The sequence below is a fragment of the Podarcis liolepis genome (genome assembly GCF_965112155.1).
Source record: "Podarcis liolepis genome assembly, chromosome: 12".
In the NCBI taxonomy this organism is placed as follows: domain Eukaryota; kingdom Metazoa; phylum Chordata; class Lepidosauria; order Squamata; family Lacertidae; genus Podarcis; species Podarcis liolepis.
In genome coordinates, this window is record NC_139563.1 from 474,954 (window position 1) to 494,063 (window position 19,110).

Here is a 19,110-nt window from a genome sequence, read left to right on the forward strand (position 1 = left end):
AAGGTCCTGAGCCCCACTGTCACCAAAAGGATTCCTGCTTTGCAGGGAGTTGGACTAGATCAGGCATCTCCAACCTTCAGCCCTCCAGATGTTTTGGAGTACAATTCCCATCATCACTGACCACTGGTCCTGTTAGCTAGGGATCATGGGAGTTGTAGGCCAAAACATCTGGAGGGCCGCAGGTTGGGGGTGCCTGGACTAGATGACCCTCAGGGTCCCTTCCAACTCTGCAGTTCTGTGAAGCCCCCTGAACAGGGCCAGAAGGCGCCAGCTCCTTCCCACTCTGGCTTCCTGGGCTTGGCGCCAAGAGTTGCCCAGCCTTCCCATCTTCCTTGCAGAAGGGAATGCAGGAACTTCATTAACTCCTCTCCTCCTCTAATTAAGTAGCATATGTTAATTGCTTTCTGGGAGACCGAGCAAAAGACACACACACACAAGGAGCTGTGCTATCTACAATTGAGGCTCCTCAGAAGCCTGGTCACCTGGGGCGCCCCCTGGTGGCACAGGCAGGACTCTTGCAGGGGTGGCCTCTGTGTGTGTGTGTGTGTGTGTGTGTGTGTTTGTGTGTGTGTTGTGTGTGTCTTGCGCCTCTTCCATGGGCCTGGGATGCTCAAAGAAGTGACTGCTGGTTTCTACTTCTCCACAGCTCACTTCAAAGGCCCACACTTCTTGTCTCTCAGATAACAGAAGGCAGCCAGATAAGCTGATATGAGATGGGGGGGGGGGCGGAAGGACTTGCAGGCTGAGTGGAGACTTGGAGGGTGGAAGAATCAGGGGAAGCTCAGAACTCAAGATGACAAGAAATTTAAAAAAGAATGGAAAATTTTTATTATGTATTTGCAAAGGTAAACAGGCTAATACATTGGCAAGATTTTAAGAACACTTGTAATTTTAGAAATAGCACAGGAAATCTGAGGTGAAATAATAATAATTTGGAGTAGAAATGATATGCAGTTGAAAAGAAAATTTAAGGAAGGCAGGGGGAGTCCCAGGATTTGCAGAATCCCATTTTATTGATTTGATACTGTTTTTGTGTATTTTTTTCTTTTTTGTGGTTGTTGTTTGTTTTTGTTGAAAATTTAATTATTATTTTTTTAAAAACAAGGTTGGAAGAATCAGGGCAGAATCTGAAGTCCTCCTTTATGGTGCACAGAGTAAAACTACGGATTCAACCAAGGGATGGAGGCGGCGGCTGTGAGGGGCTCCTTTCTGGCCGGAAGAAGCCTTGCTTCCAAATACCAGCTGCTGGAAACCACTGGAGGGGAGAGTTGCTGCTGGACCCAGATCCTGCATGTGGGGCTCCCAAATGGGCATCTGTTGGGCCCAGGCCTAGTTCTGCAGGCTCTGCTTAGGGGCTTAATTTGTCACACAATGCATGGTTAAATTATGGATTCAATGACAGGAGAGGAGATTCTGACGCAACTTTAGGAAGAATTGTCGGAGAGCAAGAGCTCTTAGACGTGGAACAGATCCCCTTGGGAGGTGGTAGACACTCCTCTCCTGGAGGTTTTTAAATGGAGGTGGGGGAATGGAGGCTGGGGGCTCACCTGCCCCTTCTGAGTAGACCTGGTGGCTCGGCTATGGGGGCAGCACTGATTCTGAATACCTGTTGGTGGCCGTCTCAGGAGGGGATTGCTGCTCTTGTGCTCGGATCCTGTTGGTTGGCCCCTGCGAGAAGAGGATGCTGGACCAGATGGGCATGGGCCTGATCCAGCAGCCAGGCTCTTCTTACACTCAGGAAGGAAGGTCAACTGAGACTGACTGGATAACCTACTTGTTTTTCGCTCTTGAGATTGGCTCTGGATTTCTGGCTGCAGCCAAAGCCTTGAGGTGATGGAGGGAGCTCCCCGTCAGCTACTGGTTCCCAGTGGCCACCAGATAAGCTCCATCCTAGGGAGGTGGGAGAGTCACCCAGGGAGGCTGCCTGCCTGCTGCTCAGCTGTTGTTTCCACTGCTGGGCTGCGTTTGCAGTTCTCCTTCTGGTGCCAGGCTGCCCGCTGCTGATGTTTGGAGCTGCTGCTGGGCTCCATGGCAAGGCCAGGAGGGGCAGAAATGCTGGCAGGTGAGCAGGACCTTGGAGCGCCTCACCTGCACTCCCTGCTGTGGCGAAGGCAGCATCCTCCTGTTTTCTCCCTTCCTCTCTCCTCTGGCTTGTTTGTTGTGAGCACTTCTGACATTTTGCCCTGGGCGGCTCTCAGGGGACCCGGCGCTCCTTCCAAGTCCTAAAATACCACCAGCCTCTGCGCCCTTTGAGGTGGAGCAGAGGGACAGAGGGCGGCTTGGAGAGAGAAGCCGGGAGCCCCTGGGCCCAGACCTCAGAGGGGAAGGAGGAGGAGGGAGCCCAGAACCCGGCAGGTTCCAGGTGCTTCCCTGGATGTGAGCCAAGAGGAGACCTGGCGGCAGAGAAAGGCTCCCAGGTGGGAGAGGGGTGCAAGCAAGTGTCTCTTCCACCCACCCAGATAGGGGCAAGAAGGGGGGGGCAGGAAGGAAGGCTGCTCCTTCAGCCTCTGCAGGATCCACAATTCAGTGAACATAGAGTGGATTCAGTATCACAAAGGGACAGTTTAGACTTAATGCCTATGAATGGAGTACATGTCAAGGTACATGTTGTTGTTTAGTCGTTCAGTCGTGTCCGACCCTTCGTGACCCCCTGGACCAGAGCACACCAGGCCCTCCTGTCTTCCACTGCCTCCCGCAGTTTGGTCAAACTCATTTTTAGTAGCTTCGAGAACACTGTCCCACCATCTCATCCTCTGTCGTCCCCTTCTCCTTGTGCCCTCCATCTTTCCCAACATCAGGGTCTTTTCCAGGGAGTCTTCTCTTCTCATGAGGTGGCCAAAGTCTGGCATCCCCAGGGAAGACCAGAGATGGTGGCCCCAGAGGAGGCGGGGGGAGCCTTCCAGGTCATCCGGAACTACAACTCCCATCATCCCTGGCAACTGCCCCCCCATTCTACTCTGTGACTGTTGATGCCCTTGGCAAATTAGAGAAATTCATGGGGGGGGGGCAGCCTTGTAGGCCGTTGGAAGAGCAGGCCAAGACTGCCTATATTGAGTGAGCGCTGAAGAAGGCTGAGAATGGCTCCTGGCCAGCGTGGCTGCGCTCTGCCTGCACCCTCTGAGGCAGCACTGCTGCTGAATCCCAGTTTCTGGAAACTTCAGGAGAGGAGAGTTGCTCTGGGGCTCCGATCCTGCTTCTGGGTTTCCCATTTGGGCATCTGGTTGGCCAAAGTGAGAACAGGGGGCTGGACTGGGTGGGAGCAGGCTCTTCGGATGCTCTTCAACATCTGGCGGACCAAACCTTCCCCACGGCCTGCTTTGTGGGGCACTTTTTGCAAACTCTATGGGGTTGCCTTTTCCTAAAATAAACATTTCTCAGGTCTGCTGCCTGGTTAATGGTGAAGGGGGGGAGGAAGAACTTTTCTGATGATTAAAAGTTTTCAGCCAGTTGACCAAACCAATTAGTTGATGAAACTGTGATTAGCTGTGATTTTCTGGACTACATGACCCTAGAAGTCCCCCCTCTGACTCCCCAATTCAGGGATGCAGCAATTCTGCCTTTCTCTGCCCTGAGCTCTCAGGGCTGCCAATGGCAACACTAAGGCAGGGCCGCCACCTTGTGGCCATAGTGAAGAACTGCACCACTGCAATGCAGGACGGGTTTTCTATGCTATCCGTGGCTACCAGTCAGCTCACTCGCGGGATCATCACTACCTAGATTGAGGTTGAACCCTGGCAAGGCAGAAGTACTGTTTTGGGGGACAGGAGGTGGGCAGGTGTGGGGGACTCCCTGGTCCTGAATGGGGTAACTGTGCCCCTGAAGGACCAGGTGCGCAGCCTGGGAGTCATTCTGGACTCACAGCTGTCCATGGAGGCACAGGTCAATTCTGTGTCCCGGGTGGCTGTCTGCCAGCTCCATCTGGTACGCAGGATGAGACCCTCCCTGCCCCTGGACTGTCTTGCCAGAGTGGTGCATGCTCTGGTTATCTCTCGCTTGGACTACTGCAATGCGATCTTCGTGGGGCTCCCTTTGAAGGTGACCCGGAAACTGCAATTAATCCAGAATGCGGCAGCCAGACTGGTGACTGGGAGCAGCCGCCGGGACCGCATAACACCGGTCTTGAAAGACCTACATTGGCTCCCAGTACGTTTCCGAGCACAATTCAAAGTGTTGGTGCTGACCTTTAAAGCCCTAAACGGCCTTGGTCCAGTATACCTGAAGGAGCGTCTCCACCCCCATCGTTCAGCCTGGACACTGAGGTCCAGCTCTGAGGGTCTTCTGGCGGTTGCCTCCCTGCGAGAAGCCAAGTTACAGGGAACTAGGCAGAAGGCCTTCTCAGTGGTGGCACTCTCCCTGTGGAACGCCCTCCCACCAGATGTCAAGGAAATAAATAACTACGGTATCTGGCTTTTAGAAGACATCTGAAGGCAGCCCTGTTTAGGGAAGTTTTTAATGCCTAATGTTTTATTATAAAAAAATTCATTCCAGTAGCACCTTAAAGACCAACTAAGTTAGTTCTTGGTATAAGCTTTCGTGTGCATGCACACTTCTTCTTCAGATATCTGAAGAAGTGTGCATGCACACGAAAGCTTATACCAAGAACTAACTTAGTTGGTCTTTAAGGTGCTACTGGAAGGAATTTTTTTATTTTGACCATGGCAGACCAACACGGCTACCTAATGTTTTATTGTATTTTTAATATTTTGTTGGAAGCCACCCAGAGTGGCTGGGGAAACCCAGCCAGATAGGCATGGTATAAATAATAAATGGTGATGATGATTGTGATGACTGGGCTTGCACGTTCCTGTGATCCTTGTGAGCGAAGCTGTGGGGAGTCTCGTACTCCCAGCAGGGTCACCCAAGGCGGTAAGGTCAAAGGGGAGGTCAAAGACAAAGAATGACCCGAGAAGTCCTCAGCGGCAGAACAGGCGGATGATAAGAAGTGATATGTTACAACCGCTGTGAAGGTCGTTGTGATACTCATGCCATCAGAACAGAGCCTTACTGCGAAGACTGTGTGTTGGTCAGAGTGCCCTGATCTCCACACATAAAGCAAATTCACGCACAGGCATCTTCCAGAAATCTATTTATTATTTTCATCGCCACAATCCTACACATTGTTGAAGGGAAACTCCCTGCCGGGGTAGAAATCTTAGACTTCAAACTCCGCTGTGGACTTTTCATGTGAAAAGTTACTTTTTAAATATACCAGGAAAGGTTCCCAATTCTCTTTGACAGAGTCTTGATTTGCGTTTCTTTTTGGTGCCCTCAGTTTTGGCCTCTCCGTCTTCCATGATTTCCACCAGCCCTTCTCCCTCTGAGGGGATTCTCTCATCCTTCCCCTTCTGTGCAGATTCCCTGCTGCTGTGGTTACATGCATAAATAGAGTCGGCGCTTTCTTTGGGATTTCACTGCCCGGTATCCCCAGCAGGAAGGCTTCTGACCTCTTGGGAAAAGCCACTTAATTTCCCCCCTTCATTTCATTATATATCATGTCCCAATAGGCCATGAGGGATGGCCACCAACTCTGATGCTTTTAAAAGAGCATTGGGCAAACCCACGGAAAAGACGGCTGCACCGCGTTTTTAATATTCTGTTGGGAGATAATAATATTATTATATTGCCTGGGGTTGGTTTGGATGACCCTTGGGGTCCCTTCCAGCTCTGGGGCTGAGCTGCTCTGCCTGGCCTCCTCCGCTCTGCCCTCTCCTTGGGCGGGGAGGGGGGGTTGGGCTCGGAGTGTCTTTAAGCAGATTCCCAGAAGATTGCAAGATTCCAAATCCCTTGGAAATGAGGTCAGTACAATTTGGAGCCCTCTGCCTTCCCCCGGGGGAGGGAGGCAGGATTGAGCCCTGCATTCTCCCACCCCCACAGAAGGAGAGCCCCAGCTTTCCTCTCTGCTTGGGACTATGTTTTGCAGCAGGAACGTCGCAAGTCTGCTGCCACGTAAGGGGCAGGGGAGGGTATCTGGGCAGCGAGACCTGGGCCTGGAAGAGGGCCTGGCACCCCCTCTGCCCACTTCCCCCAGCCGCTGGGTGACGAGAGTGTGAGATAATCCCCCTGCAGCCAGCGGAGGAGTGGGGAGGGGGCTCCCTGCGCCCAGAACCTCACGCCTGCCTGCAGGATTAGTGCTGCAGCTGTTAAGAGCTGTGCCTGGATTAGGGCTGGTCCTGCCCACTCGCTGGGTTCCTGGCGCTGCCACCCCACGGGCACATTCCTCGCGTCTGATGCTGCCAAGTCGGTGGTGGCCCCTCTTCCTCCCGCAGCGAGGTTTGGTGCCAGGAGCGGATGGCGTTCCATAGAGTTTGTGGGTATCAGCTTGGAATTGCAGACAGACAGGCCGTCATCCGACCTCTGCTAAAGGACCTCCAGTGAATCACAGAATCACCGGCTTTAGGGTTGGAAGGGGCCTTCGGGGGTCATCTAGCCCAACCCCCTGAAAGGCAGAAATCACAGCAAAAGCTCTCCTTTCTGGTCACTTGGGCCCTCCCCTCCAGAGCAATGCAAAGCAAGTTTTCTCCCTCTTCCTCTACACAAGATGGGAAAAGCTGCCTGCCAGGCTGGACCAGGATGCAGCATCAGTCAGGGGGGTCCGGAAATAAGGATCACCAGTCAGTTATTTCCCTTTAGAAGCAAAATTAAAGAAAATGGACAGACTCCCCTCCCCAAACAGCTCCCTCTTAAACTGGAGATTTAATAATAATCTCTGCAATTAATTTCCAATGTGTTCAAAATAGTTCTTTGTTTTCTGTATTTCCCCTCCCTTATCCTCTAGTAGCGGGCTGCTTTTATTGCTCCTTTTAAAAAAATTAAAAAATGGTTTCATTACATTTCAGGCAATTACTATAAATATTTAAATTTTAATCTTTTTTTTTTAAAGACACATGTCTATTTGGGAGGGTGTTTGGATTGTGGCAATTGGTTCTTGCTGTTTTAATGGATTTTGTGGGTTTTTGTGGATTCTTAATCACTTGTCAAGCACCCTGTGACAAAGGGCTGATTGCAGATGAATAATCTGGATAAATAGGTAAATTGGAAGAAAGGGGAAAGTTGCATTTAAAGCACACCCACCCAAGAAGCTTGGGAACCTGAATTTGTCTAATCCCCTTTTCAAGCCTTCCAGGTTGGTGACCGATAGGGCTGGGCAATGTATCAATATATCATCTAAAACCGGCTTGAAGTCCATATTATGATATCAGTCTCTTAATGGCCTCTCCAAGGCAGTGCTAGAAGCCGAGCTAGAAAATCTAGGAGCCAAACAGTGCCTTAAACTTGGGTTTTGGTTGCTACAACTGAATGCCCAGGCACCCTGCCGATCAGTTGATTCACCAAGCAGTGCAAGACCCATAGATGCATTTCTTTGGGTGCCACGCTGCCCCCCAAGCCAGCCGACTGGCACGGCGGCATCACCAGCCAGCCAGATGGAGATGGTAGTCACCAAACCTGGCAAGCAGACAGCGCGGCTTCCTCACAAAAGGCTGCTTGCCTGTTGCAAAATCAATGTGACTGGCGCCCAGTCACCGTATTTTTCGCTCCATAAGACGCACCCTTTTCTTCCTAAAAAGTAAGGGGAAATGTCTGTGCATTGTATGGAGCGAATGCGTAATCCTGGAGCCGAACTGCCCAGGGGCAAAAAGCAGATTGTGCTTTTTTTGGGGGGGGAGGGAAGGGGGTGTTGAAACAAAGCTGCCGATCGTTTGCCGATCAGGGAGAGAGATAAGGGATGCTAGAGATAAAGGAGGCTGCCTGGGAGGGGGCCACAGTGGTGCAAAAATGTGGTTACAGAGCATGGATCCTCAGGATTTTTGCATTGGGTCACCCCAAATTCACCATCAGATCACATGTCTGTGGCCACAGCATGAACCACAAAAATCATACATCCACTGTTTCATTCAGAGTATTTTTTTTTTCTTGTTTTCCTCCTCTAAAAACTAGGTACGTCTTATGGTCAGGTGCGTCTTATGGAGCGAAAGATATGAGTAGTTCTGAATGTTGCTCCAGGGACATAAGGGACCGGGGGGGGGATGCCAAGGATGCCAGGGGGCCCCAGGTCTGCCTCTGCTTCTCGTCTCCAGAGAGAGGGAGAAGAGCCGCTCTCTCTTTCTGCTTTCTCGGTGCTGCAGAGCATTTTACAAACTTCCCTCCTCTTGCTTCTTCCTTCTGGAAACCTAACCCCCCCCCTTTCTCTTCTGCTCCTTTGCCCCCCCCCCCCAGGGAGCTGCTTCCTGTGCCTGGTGGACGTGGTGCCCGTCAAGAACGAGGATGGCTCCGTCATCATGTTCATCCTCAACTTTGAGGTGGTGATGGAGAGGGACCTTCGGACCAGCCCCGTCAAGAACACCAACCACTGGGTCTCCCCAGCCGCCTGGCTGCCCACAGGTAGGGGGGCCCTATGTGTGTGGGGGGGTCACCCTCCTGCAACCCCCATCCCACCCCGGAAGGCTCTAAGGCAACCCATACACAGGTGGAACATGGGGTGGCCTCAGGGCCAGACGGAGGTTTGAGGAGCCCCTCAGGAGCTCCTGAAGGGAAGGGGGCCCTTTCTATGTCCACCTGTCCTTTGTCAACAACAAATTGCTGCTGTTTTTTGTGTTGAATATATGCTATATGGCAGGGATAGGCAACCTAAGGCCCGGGGGCCAGATCCGGCCCAATCGCCTTCTAAGTCCAGTCTTCATGTGGTCCGGGAATCAGCGTGTTTTTACATGAGAAGAATGTGTCCTTTTATTTAAAATGCATCTCTGGGTTATTTGTGGGGCATAGGAATTCATTTATTCCCCCCCCAAAAAAAAATATAGTCCTGCCCACCACATGGTCTGAGGCTGAAAAAATTGCTGACCCTTGCTATATGGTAATTTATGGACCTAATAGGTATCTAAAGCCATTTGCACATCACAAAATATGTATTTTATCAAAGCAATTGTTGAACTGAAATACAATTAAGAAGAAGTATATTAATAGTGAAATACAATTAAGAAGAAGTATATTAATTGTGAAATAATGACCAGTGATATTTTAGGGAGCAGGCTAGCAGGTGTGGCCCCTGACTTACATCGTGGGCACCCACACAACACAAAACACGGTTGCTGCATGTAGGTTTTATTTTATTTGTTTTTAATCTTATATTTTGGAAATGCACATCCAGTGTTTTTTTCCCCTTTAATTTTTTTTGGGGGGGCCCCCCAAGAGAGCGGGGCCCTAAGCTAGAGCTTGTTGAGCTTATACGTCAGTCCAGCCCTGGGGGGGGGGGTCTGGAGGAGCCACCCTCCCGCTGGGGCTCCTGCCCACCCTGGGCTGCCCAGTTCCCCCAGGGATGCTGTCTCAACCTGCCTGCCCCCTTCCTTGCCCTCGGCTTCAGAGGGGCTGCCCACCCTTGGCGGCTTCTCTGCTGGAAAGTGACATTTATTTGGTCAGGTGAAAAAAAAGCAGAGGTGGAGCCAGTGTGGTGTAGTGGTTCAGAGCGGTGGACTCGTAATCTGGTGAACCGGGTTCGATTCCCCGCTTCTCCACATGCAGCTGCTGGGTGACCTTGGTCCAGTCACACTTCTCTGAAGTCTCTCAGCCCCACTCACCTTGTGGGAGAGGAAGGGAAAGGAGAATGTGATCCGCTTTGAGACTCCTTGGGGTAGTGATAAAGTGGGATATCAAATCCAAACTCCTCCTTTTCTTCTTCTTCTTCTTCTTCTTCTTCTTCTTCTTCTTCTTCTTCTTCTGGGGAGGGGAAGGGTTAGTGACTTCACAGCACTGGCCAATCCGTCCTGTGCCCAGCTGGTTCCTCCTGCAAATGGGCAGAGCTGGTTTCTCTGGAGTTTGGTCCTGGGGAGGTGGCAGTGAGGGGGCTTCTTCCAGAGCAGGCTTTCGCCTTCATGCATCTGAGGATGCTGGGGGGGGGGGCGAGTTCAAGGCTCATTCCTACCGGGGTGTAAATCAGCGGGGAGATCTGAAAAGCAGCCCTGAGAGCTAGAATTGCCCACAAAGGTTCACAAAGAGCAAATTTCTTTCTTTCTGTTTGAAATATTTTTATTCATTTTTATCATTGCACATTTGCACTCAAACAATTTATATAATCATTTCATGAGATTCTCTGAATCTCGTGACTCCCCCCCCCCCATCCCCTACATGGGTCCTTGTAACAGAAATCTACATATCCGTACGTTCTCCACAATTTTCATTTTTCAAATTATTCATAATCTTCGTCACTTTACAAGTGCTTCTTAGAGTCCAACTAAACTTTTGATTTGCTTACAATGGTTTCCTAAGTAAATTTCATTCCCCCCCCCCCATTCTTTTTCAAAGTCCTTCTTGATTCCTGTGTCTCCTGGTTAGTTTTTCCATTTCGGCAGAGTCCAGCCATTCGGCTTGCGATTCTTCCTTAGTCGGGATTATTTCTTCCTTCCATCTCTGAGCTAGTAGCATCCGTGCAGCTGTTGTCGCAGACGTAAACAGTCTTTTCTGGTCTTTTGGAATCTCTATACCTATAATTCCTAATAGGAAAGCTTCTGGTTTTTAAACAAATTTTAACTTTTTTTTACTTTTTTAATATAAATTTTTATTAGTTTTTTAACATATCATTTTCAACAGTAATTAAACATACTTTTACATCTTATTCAATTTTTTTTACTTCCATCAATCCTGTCTGAAAATTTTCCAATCTAGTCTCTTAGTATGCATTTCTTATTTTCCCTATTAAATTTCAAACTCATAACCAATATCTCTATCTTGTTCTACTTTGTAACGCTTCGTATATTTCTCCTTACAAAACTTCTTGTAGTCCTACTAGCGTAATTTGTTGATTACAGTTCCTCTTCAAATAATTCATATACTTCTTCCAATCTTCTGTAAATCTCTGGTCCCGCAGGTTTCAAATCCTTCCTTTCACTTTTGTCCAATTCTGCATAGTCCATTAATTTCGTCTACCATTCTTCTTTCGTCAGAATTTCTTCTTGTTTCCATTTCTGGGCTAACAATACTCTTGCTGCAGTTGTTGCATATAAAAACACACTAACATCTTGCCTATTAATGTCCTGACCTATAATATCAAGTAAAAATGCTTCTGGTTTTTTAAAAAATGTATATTTCAACATCTTATTCATCTCATTATATATCATTCCCCAGAAGCTCTTTACTTTTTTACATTCCCACCACATATGATAAAATGTTCCTTCTTTTTCTTTACATTTCCAACATTTATTATTTGTCTCATATAATGTTAACTGTCTTTTTTCATTTCATTATATATCATTTCCCAAAATGATCTTGTTACCTTACACGTCCACCACATATGATAGAAATCTCAGAACCCTACAGAGGACAAAGAGCGTTCAGTGGTAAGGACTGGAATCTAGAATGGTTGAGTCGAAGGGACCCCCAGAGAACATCTAGTCCAACCCAGGGCAAGGCTGAATCCCAGCCAGAGACTCTCTTGATGGGGAATTTCTCAGGTGCCCTCTGGGAAGGGTTGCAATGGGGCCTCATCCAGGGTGAGTTGGGAGGGGGCTTCCCTTTCTCTCTGGGAGGGGCCAGCCCCTAACACCTCTCCCCAACTTTTAACCCTTTCCAGGTCGGGGCAAGTCCTTCCGCCTGAAGCTCCCAGCGCTGCTGGCACTGGCGGGCAGCAAGCAGTCTCTCCCGCAGGATGACCCCGACGAGGCAGTGGTGGTGGTGGACTTCTGCAAGCAGAGCAGCGAGTCAGTGGCGCTGGACGAGGTCACCTCCTCGCTGGACAACAACTGCCTGGGGTGCGGGGAGCCCGAGGACCGGCAGGCGCTGATGGAGCGCCAGGGGGGCGGGGCCTCGGAGCCGCCCGTCACCCACTCCTCCCCCCGGGCCGAGAAGACCCGCCTCAACCTGGACGCCTCCTTCTCCAACTGCAGCCTGACTCGCACTCGCTCCCGCGAGAGCTTCTACAGCGTGCGCAGAGCCTCCTCCGTGGACGACATCGAGGCCATGAAGGGCGAGGGGGAGAAGGGCCGCGGGCACAGCCGCCACGCCAGCACAGGTAGGGAGAAGAGGGGCTGGGGGGGGCTCAGGGTCTTCCCTGCCCTTCGGTCCCACGGCAGAGTCAGGGCGCTCCAGTCTCTCCGACTATGTGGGTCCTTCGGCACACTCGGCGTGCAATCTCCCTAGCGCAAATTAAAGCGCTCACAATAGGTTCCACATACACAATCCACCGGTGCCAACTCCAGGCGGCCCTGGGGGGGGGCCCAAAAACTTGTCGTGGGTGCTCAGCACCCATCTGCGGGGCCTTGGGCATTGCTTCCCGTCCGAGGCCTCGGGGGGCCTTGGAAGCAGCGCCTAAGGCCTCGCAGGGCCCCCACTTCCAGGGGCCACGAGGTCACGTGACATTAGCATCACTGGGCACCCATGATCTGGGGCCCAAGTTGGCGCCCCAACGCAATCAGTAGATTTAATTAAATATATACTTAAATGGACAAGTAGTAGAATCCTAGAGCTGTAGCGTTGGAAAGGACTAAAAGGGTCATCTAATCCACCTCCCTGCAAGGCAGGAATTTAGATTGATGATGATGATGATGATGATGATGATAATTTTATTATTTATATCCCACCCATCTGGCTGGGTTTCCCCAGCCACTCTGGGCAGCTCCCAAAAGAACACTAAAAACAGAATACAACTTCAAACATTAAAAACTTCCCTAAACAGGGCTGCCTTTAGATGTCTTCTGAAATTCTGGGAGTTGTTGTTCTCTTTGACATCCGGTGGGAGGGCGTTCCACAGGGTGGGTGCCACCACCGAGAAGGCCCTCTGCCTGGTTCCCTGTATCCTCACTTCTCGCAGGGAGGGAACCGCCAGAAGGCCCTCGGATCTGGACCTCAGTGTCCGGGCTGAATGATGGGGGTGGAGATGCTCCTTCAGATTTAATGCACAAACAGTTGTTTGGTCTTTCTCTAGCAGTGCATGGCACAAAAAGTAAATTGCAAAGAGTTGAAGATGTTTTTCTCAAATGTTGCCAAGGGCCAAGAAAGGCATTGGGGGCCAAGGCTTGGAGCACCCCGGCACAGTTAACCTCTGGAACTCCCTGCCACAGGAGCTGGGGTGGCTTTGAAGGAGCGTTGGGCAGAGGAGGAGAGGGCTGCTGGCGGCTCCTGCTTGTGGGTTTCCCATGGGGGCAACTGAGTGACCCCTCTGAGAGGAGGAGGCTGCACTGGGTGGGTCCCCTTGGGCCTGATCCAGCCCCTTCTTGTCCGTCTCCCTGGAGGCTCAGCTGAACCTGGGACTCGGATCTGAGGCTCCCCTGTGTGTTGGGGGGCAGAGAGGGGTCCCGAGGGATGGAGAAGGAGGCCGGCAAGCTCTCTGGGGTATCCCACCTGGCCTCTGTGTCCCCGGCAGGCGCCATGAACAACGTCCGCAGCCACCTGCTGAACTCCACCTCTGACTCGGACCTGATCCGCTACCAAGCCATCAGCAAGATCCCCCAGATCACCCTCAACTTTGTGGACTTCAAGGCGGAGGCCTTCCTGACCTCGCCCTCCAACGAGAAGGAGATCATTGCCTCCAGCAAGCTCAAGGATCGCACCCACAACGTCACCGAGAAGGTCACCCAGGTAGGCTGGCCGAGCGGGACCTGGAGGTGGTGGTCAGGGGTGGGCAGAGACACCCAGGGGTGGCCTGGCATGGGCTGGCAGAGGTGCCCAGAGGCCCCAGCCGCTGTCTCTGAGAAGGGACAGGGACCCTTCCAGCTATTTATTCCATTTGATTTTGATTTAATAGTTCTGCACTGCAGGCAGTTGGACTTGATGACCCTTTCGGGGGTCTCTCTATGATTTTTGATTCTGTAGCTAAGTTAGGGCCCCATAGAGGCTGCGGAGGAAGAGATGAAGGCATCGTTAGTGTTTATTACGTTTTATCTTGATTTAATATTGCTGCACTCCTGGGGTCTGCCCTAGATGCCGCTTGGGATCCCTTCCGACTCTGCTATTCGACGATTCTAGGATTTGTATTCTGCTTTTCCAGCAACAAACGTCGAGCTCGCAATAATCACAACAGCAAAGGGGGGGATGTAAGCACCGTAATGTCAAAGGCAGTAAAACAAAGCAAACAGCTGCAACAAATTATTCATCAAAACAATTAATGCGGATAAGTAAAAACATAATTCAAAATGAATGCGGGCCCTGCCTACGCTGAGGTCTCCATGGCACCTCAGTGGATTGGGCCCCTGCGTCCCAAGCGTTGACGCTTCCCTCGGGCTCAAAGTAATCCTGGGGGGTCTGGAAGGGAGATGGGATGCCCTCTGCACATGCTTGTGTGTCCTCTATGAGAAAAGGCGTTCCAAGCACTGGAGGGTTTCTCTCCCAGGTTCTGCTCTTCCTTTCTGCGCCTGAGTGTTAACCTATGGAACTCCCTGCCACATGAGGCAGCGATGGCCACCAACAGGACGACTTGGAAAAGAGCATTCGCTAAATCCATGGGGGGGGGGCTATGGGGGGTTCCTACCCAGGAGAGAAAAGTTGCTCTTGTGCTTGAATCCTGCGGCCAGATTCCCAGCGGGAACATCTGGTTGGCCACTGTGAGAACGGGACTGGATGGACCCCCTTTGCCTTCAGCCAGGCTCCTTTGATGTTCTTGTGGAACCTCCAGACCCAGAGGCAGTCTATCTCTAGACCAGGGGTAGGCAAACTAAGGCCCAGGGGCCGGATCCGGCCCAATCCCCTTCTCAATCTGGCCCACGGACGGTCCGGGAATCAGCGTGTTTTTACATGAGTAGAATGTGTGCTTATATTTAAAATGCATCTCTGGGTTATTTGTGGGGCAGAGGAATTCATTCATCCCCCCCCCCCAAATATAGTCCGGCCCCCCACATGGTCTGAGGGACAGTGGACCGGCCCCCGGCTGAAAAAGTTTGCTGGCCCCTGATCTAGACTGAGGTTCTTAGTCTATTTGACCACAATGAGAACAGGACCCTGGACTGGGTGGGCCACTGGCCTGATCCGGCAGGCTGGGAAATAGGAAGGGGGGACAAAATGCCCCTCTGCTTCTCCCCCCCCCCTCCCCACCTGCGCCTCCCTCTGCCTCCTTCTCTTCTGCTGCCGTCTTGGGGGTGTCAGAGTTGGCTTGGCTACAGGCGGGGGTGTTGTGTGTGAGTGTGATGAGGGGGTCCTCCCCCCTTCCTGCAGTGGAGGTCTCTGCTCCCCCCCAAAAAAAATCTCTGGGTGCCTCCGCTGCCCTTGCAGCTCATGCTCTGGCAGTCTGGATCAGGGAGGATGTGGGGAGCGGCTGGGAGACAAAGTCTGGCCACCAGAGGATTTGGCGATGTTTAGTCTGGAGAAGAGGAGACATGAGAGCCACCTTCAAATATCTGAAGGGCGGAGCTCGCTTCTTTTCTGCTGCCCTTTCCAGAGGGCAGGATCTGAACCCATGGCTCCAAGGTGCAAGAAAAGAGATTCCGACAAACATCAGGAAGGACTTTCTGACAGCAAGAGCCATTCGACTCCCTCACAAGGGGGCGGACTCTCCTCCATTTGAGAGGGCCAGGCAAAGGCCCGGTGGCTAGAAATAATAATAATAATAATAATAATAATAATAATAATAATAATAATAATAATTTATTTATTCCCCCCCCCACACACTGTGGACAGCTCCCAACAGATTGAAAACAGAATAAAACATCAAACATTTAAAACTTCCCTAAACAGGGCTGCCTTCAGATGTCTTCTAAAAGTCAGGTAGTTGTTTATTTCCTTGACATCCGATGGGAGGGTGTTCCACAGGGCGGGTGCCACCACCGAGAAGGCCCTCTGCCTGGTTCCCTGTAGCTTCACTTCTCGCAGGGAGGGAACCGCCAGAAGGCCCTCGGAGCTGGACCTCAGTGTCTGGGCTGAAAGATGGGGGTGGAGACGCTCCTTCAGGTCCACCGGGCCAATCTCTCACGGATGCTGCATTTGGGATTCCTGCCTTGCAGAGGGTTGGACTAGATGACCCTGGGGTTCCCTTCCAACTCTACAGTTCTGTGATTTCCTTCCTGCCTCTCTCTGGTTGCAGGGAGCTGGGTGTGGCGGAATTGGGGAGAGCCCGGTGGAGCCCCAACGCCTGCCTCTTCCTCGCACCACTGCCTTCCACCCCACCCTCCGGCATGAGTTTTTGCAGACCTTCTGCCAGGGGTGAGCTCACCGCATGCTCCTTTCGCCCAGGGGTGAGATGTCTCCTGTCCCAGATTCAAAGCCAGGCTCAGCCTGGGTGTCTGCTTCCCGGGCCGAGAACGCAGGGGTGTCTCTGGGCCACGTGCAGAGTGCCTCTTTTGCTGCTGCTTTTGCATGGGATGAGGGAAATTGGAGTGTCCTTCAGAGAAAGTGCACATCTCTCCTTCCAGGAAATTGATGGAGGGAAGATCTGCGGCCAGAGAGGGGGAACCATATTAAAATGCTTGGCGGGATTTATAGATGTTTTCTCCCTCCGTCTCGCTTGCAAGACTCTTCCCCATAAAATATGACCCTCCCTCTCCTCGCACGTCCTTCGCGCGGCTGCCAGGCTCCTCGTGAGAATCTCCAGGCCGCGAGGAGAGCGGAAGGAGGGAGAGCAGGTCTTGCTGCTCTTCTGCCATCTTAGTGGAGAGACGGGGAGCTCAATCTGAAATAAAAGGAAGTCACCCAGCAAGTCACCCAGAGAGGCGGACGGAGCTTTGCTCAAGCTTCTCTGCAGAAGGGGCTCCTCCTCCTCTGGGCTGTGAACCAGCGCATGGATCATGGCTGGATCGGAGGTGCTAGGAAGCAGGTGGGGGCAGTTTCTGCGCTGGGGGGTGGGCTGGGGAATTTAGTCTCATTCAGACTCAAAGTTTTGTTGTTGTTGAGTCGTGTCCGCCTCTTTGTGACCCCCTGGACCAGAGCACGCCAGGCACTCCTGTCTTCCACTGCCTCCCTCATGCTGGGAGCTTCGAGAAAACTGTCCCACCATCTCGTCCTCTGTCATCCCCTTCTCCTTGCGCCCTCCATCTTTCCCAACATCAGGGTCTTTTCCAGGGAGTCTTCTCTTCTCATGAGGTGGCCAAAGTCTTGGAGCCTCAGCTTCAGGATCTATCCTTCCAGTGAGCACTCAGGGCTGATTTCCTTCAGAATGGAGAGGTTGGATCTTCTTGCAGTCCATGGGACTCTCAAGAGTCTCCTCCAGCACCAGAATTCAAAAGGTGTTTTAAAGATGACTCACCAAACTGTAAAGTCTCAGTCAAAAGGTTTTATTCCCAGACCAGCATGAAGGTTGCAAAAGAAATGGGTTGACTGTTAACATGAGCATTGCACTATCAAACAAAAGCCTTATCTCCTCCAGCGTGTTGTGAATCACAGCAACAGGCCTCACAGGCAAGACTCTTCAGAAAGACATTTTGCTATGGGGCACCTGCAAACAGAGTGGTCTCCTTTTTATTAGCACTTCCAGCTGACACCAATTATGGTCACAGTGCCACTCCCAAATGTAAAGGAAAAAACTCTGGAACCTGTCAGAAACTTCACCTTGTTTCTTTGCAGAATGATTCCCTAACACAGGGGTCAGCAACGTGCAGCCCATGGAGCAGATGCGGCCCACAAAGGCCGTTTTACTGGCTCCTGAGCTGCCCCCGAGCCCACTTGGTGAGTCCCCTGTGCACTGCGCTAAACTGGCACATCGCGGCACAGGGACTCACCGAGCAGCGCCAAAAATCGCGTCTGCACACACACAGATACCAGAAATCGCTTCTGTGCATGCTCAGACGCCGAAAATCGTTTCTGCACAGGTGCGACTTTTGGCATCTGGGCATGCGCAGAAGTGATTTCTGGTGCCGTGGACATACGCAGACACAATTTCCAGTGTCAGGCCGTGCTGGTCCGGCCCACGGACGATCTCCGTGGGAGTGATCCAGCCCATGGCCGGTAAGCCTTGCTGACCCCTGCCCTAAGACATAAGGAGTCAAACCCAAGACCTTGCATGCAAAGGAGACGCTCTCACCACTGATCTACGGGCCCCTAGAGCTTGTCTTGCCCTAATTCTGCCTGCCATTTGAAACCCTTTTTAATGCTGGAACCTGGCCTGGGACCTAGGGCAGTTAATGAATAAATACCATAATAGTTGTAATTAATCAACAAGGAAAACACTTAGGGGGACGTTGCCCACCTCACGCTCCTCCTCCTCCTCCTCCTCTTCTTCTTCTTCTTCTTCTTCACCTTCACCCCACCCATCTGGCTGGATTGCCCCAACCACTTCCACACTGATAAGGGCAAAGAGGAGGAGGAAGCTGCCCCCCCAAAAAAAATATGGCTGTGAGTGAGAGGATGCAAAATCCCATCAGAAGCTCCATGGCCATCTCTCTTCCTCGCCCCCCCAGCTGCCCCCCAGCACCCTTCCTCTGGCCCCTCCCAGGGTCCTGGCTCCCCCCCCCCGCAGAACTTGTCCAGACAGAATGAGGCCACTTCCTTGCGCCCTGTGGTGGGGAGGGGCTGTGCTGCGCTTGCCAAAGTGTGCGTCCGCCGCCCCCCCTCGCGGCAGCCAGCGATGGGTCCATCAAGAGCGGTGTGCACATTGGCCTGATGAGGCTGGCATCATGCCAGCGCCTGGCGGGCTCAGCTCCCCTGAGTACCTGCACTCAGGATGGGCAGAGAGAGAGGAACAGGCTGGTAATTAAAGCATCTCCCCTCCGAAGAAAGGTTGGCACATTTGGGGAAAGGTGATTAAGGGGGGTTTGATGGAGGGCTTTTCAGATTAGGCCTGGCGTGGAGGAAGCAGAGAGAGAAGCCTTTCCCTCCCTCTCTCCAAAGTCCTGAACATCCTGTGAAGCTGAATGCCAGGAGATCCAGGACAGAGGAAAGGAAGACGTACTGTATTTTTCGCTCTATAAGACACACCAGACCACCTAGTTTTTGGAGGAGGAAAACAAGAAAAAAAAATATTCTGAATCTCAGAAGCCAGAACAGCAAGAGGGATCGCTGCGCAGTGAAAGCAGCAATCCCTCTTGCTGTTCTGGCTTCTGGGATAGCTGCACAGCCTGCATTCGCTCCATAAGACGCACACACATTTCCCCTTACTTTTTAGGAGGGAAAAGGTGAGTCTTATAGAGCAAAAAATACGGTACTTCATGCAACGCGGAGTTAAACCGTGGAACTCCCTCCCACAGTTGCTGGCAGCCACAGGAA

The 19,110-nt window shown here is 51.7% G+C and overlaps 1 protein-coding gene across 1 annotated transcript in view; it reads left to right on the plus strand.

The window, feature by feature from the left end:
• KCNH2 (potassium voltage-gated channel subfamily H member 2) overlaps positions 1-19,110 on the plus strand; it is an 82,563-nt gene that overhangs the window by 22,643 nt on the left and 40,810 nt on the right. The window contains exons 3-5 of the mRNA XM_083466659.1: positions 8,215-8,379; positions 11,561-11,998; positions 13,349-13,563. Coding sequence (XP_083322785.1) covers positions 8,215-8,379; positions 11,561-11,998; positions 13,349-13,563 — 818 coding nt within the window. The remainder of the gene's footprint in view (positions 1-8,214; positions 8,380-11,560; positions 11,999-13,348; positions 13,564-19,110) is intronic.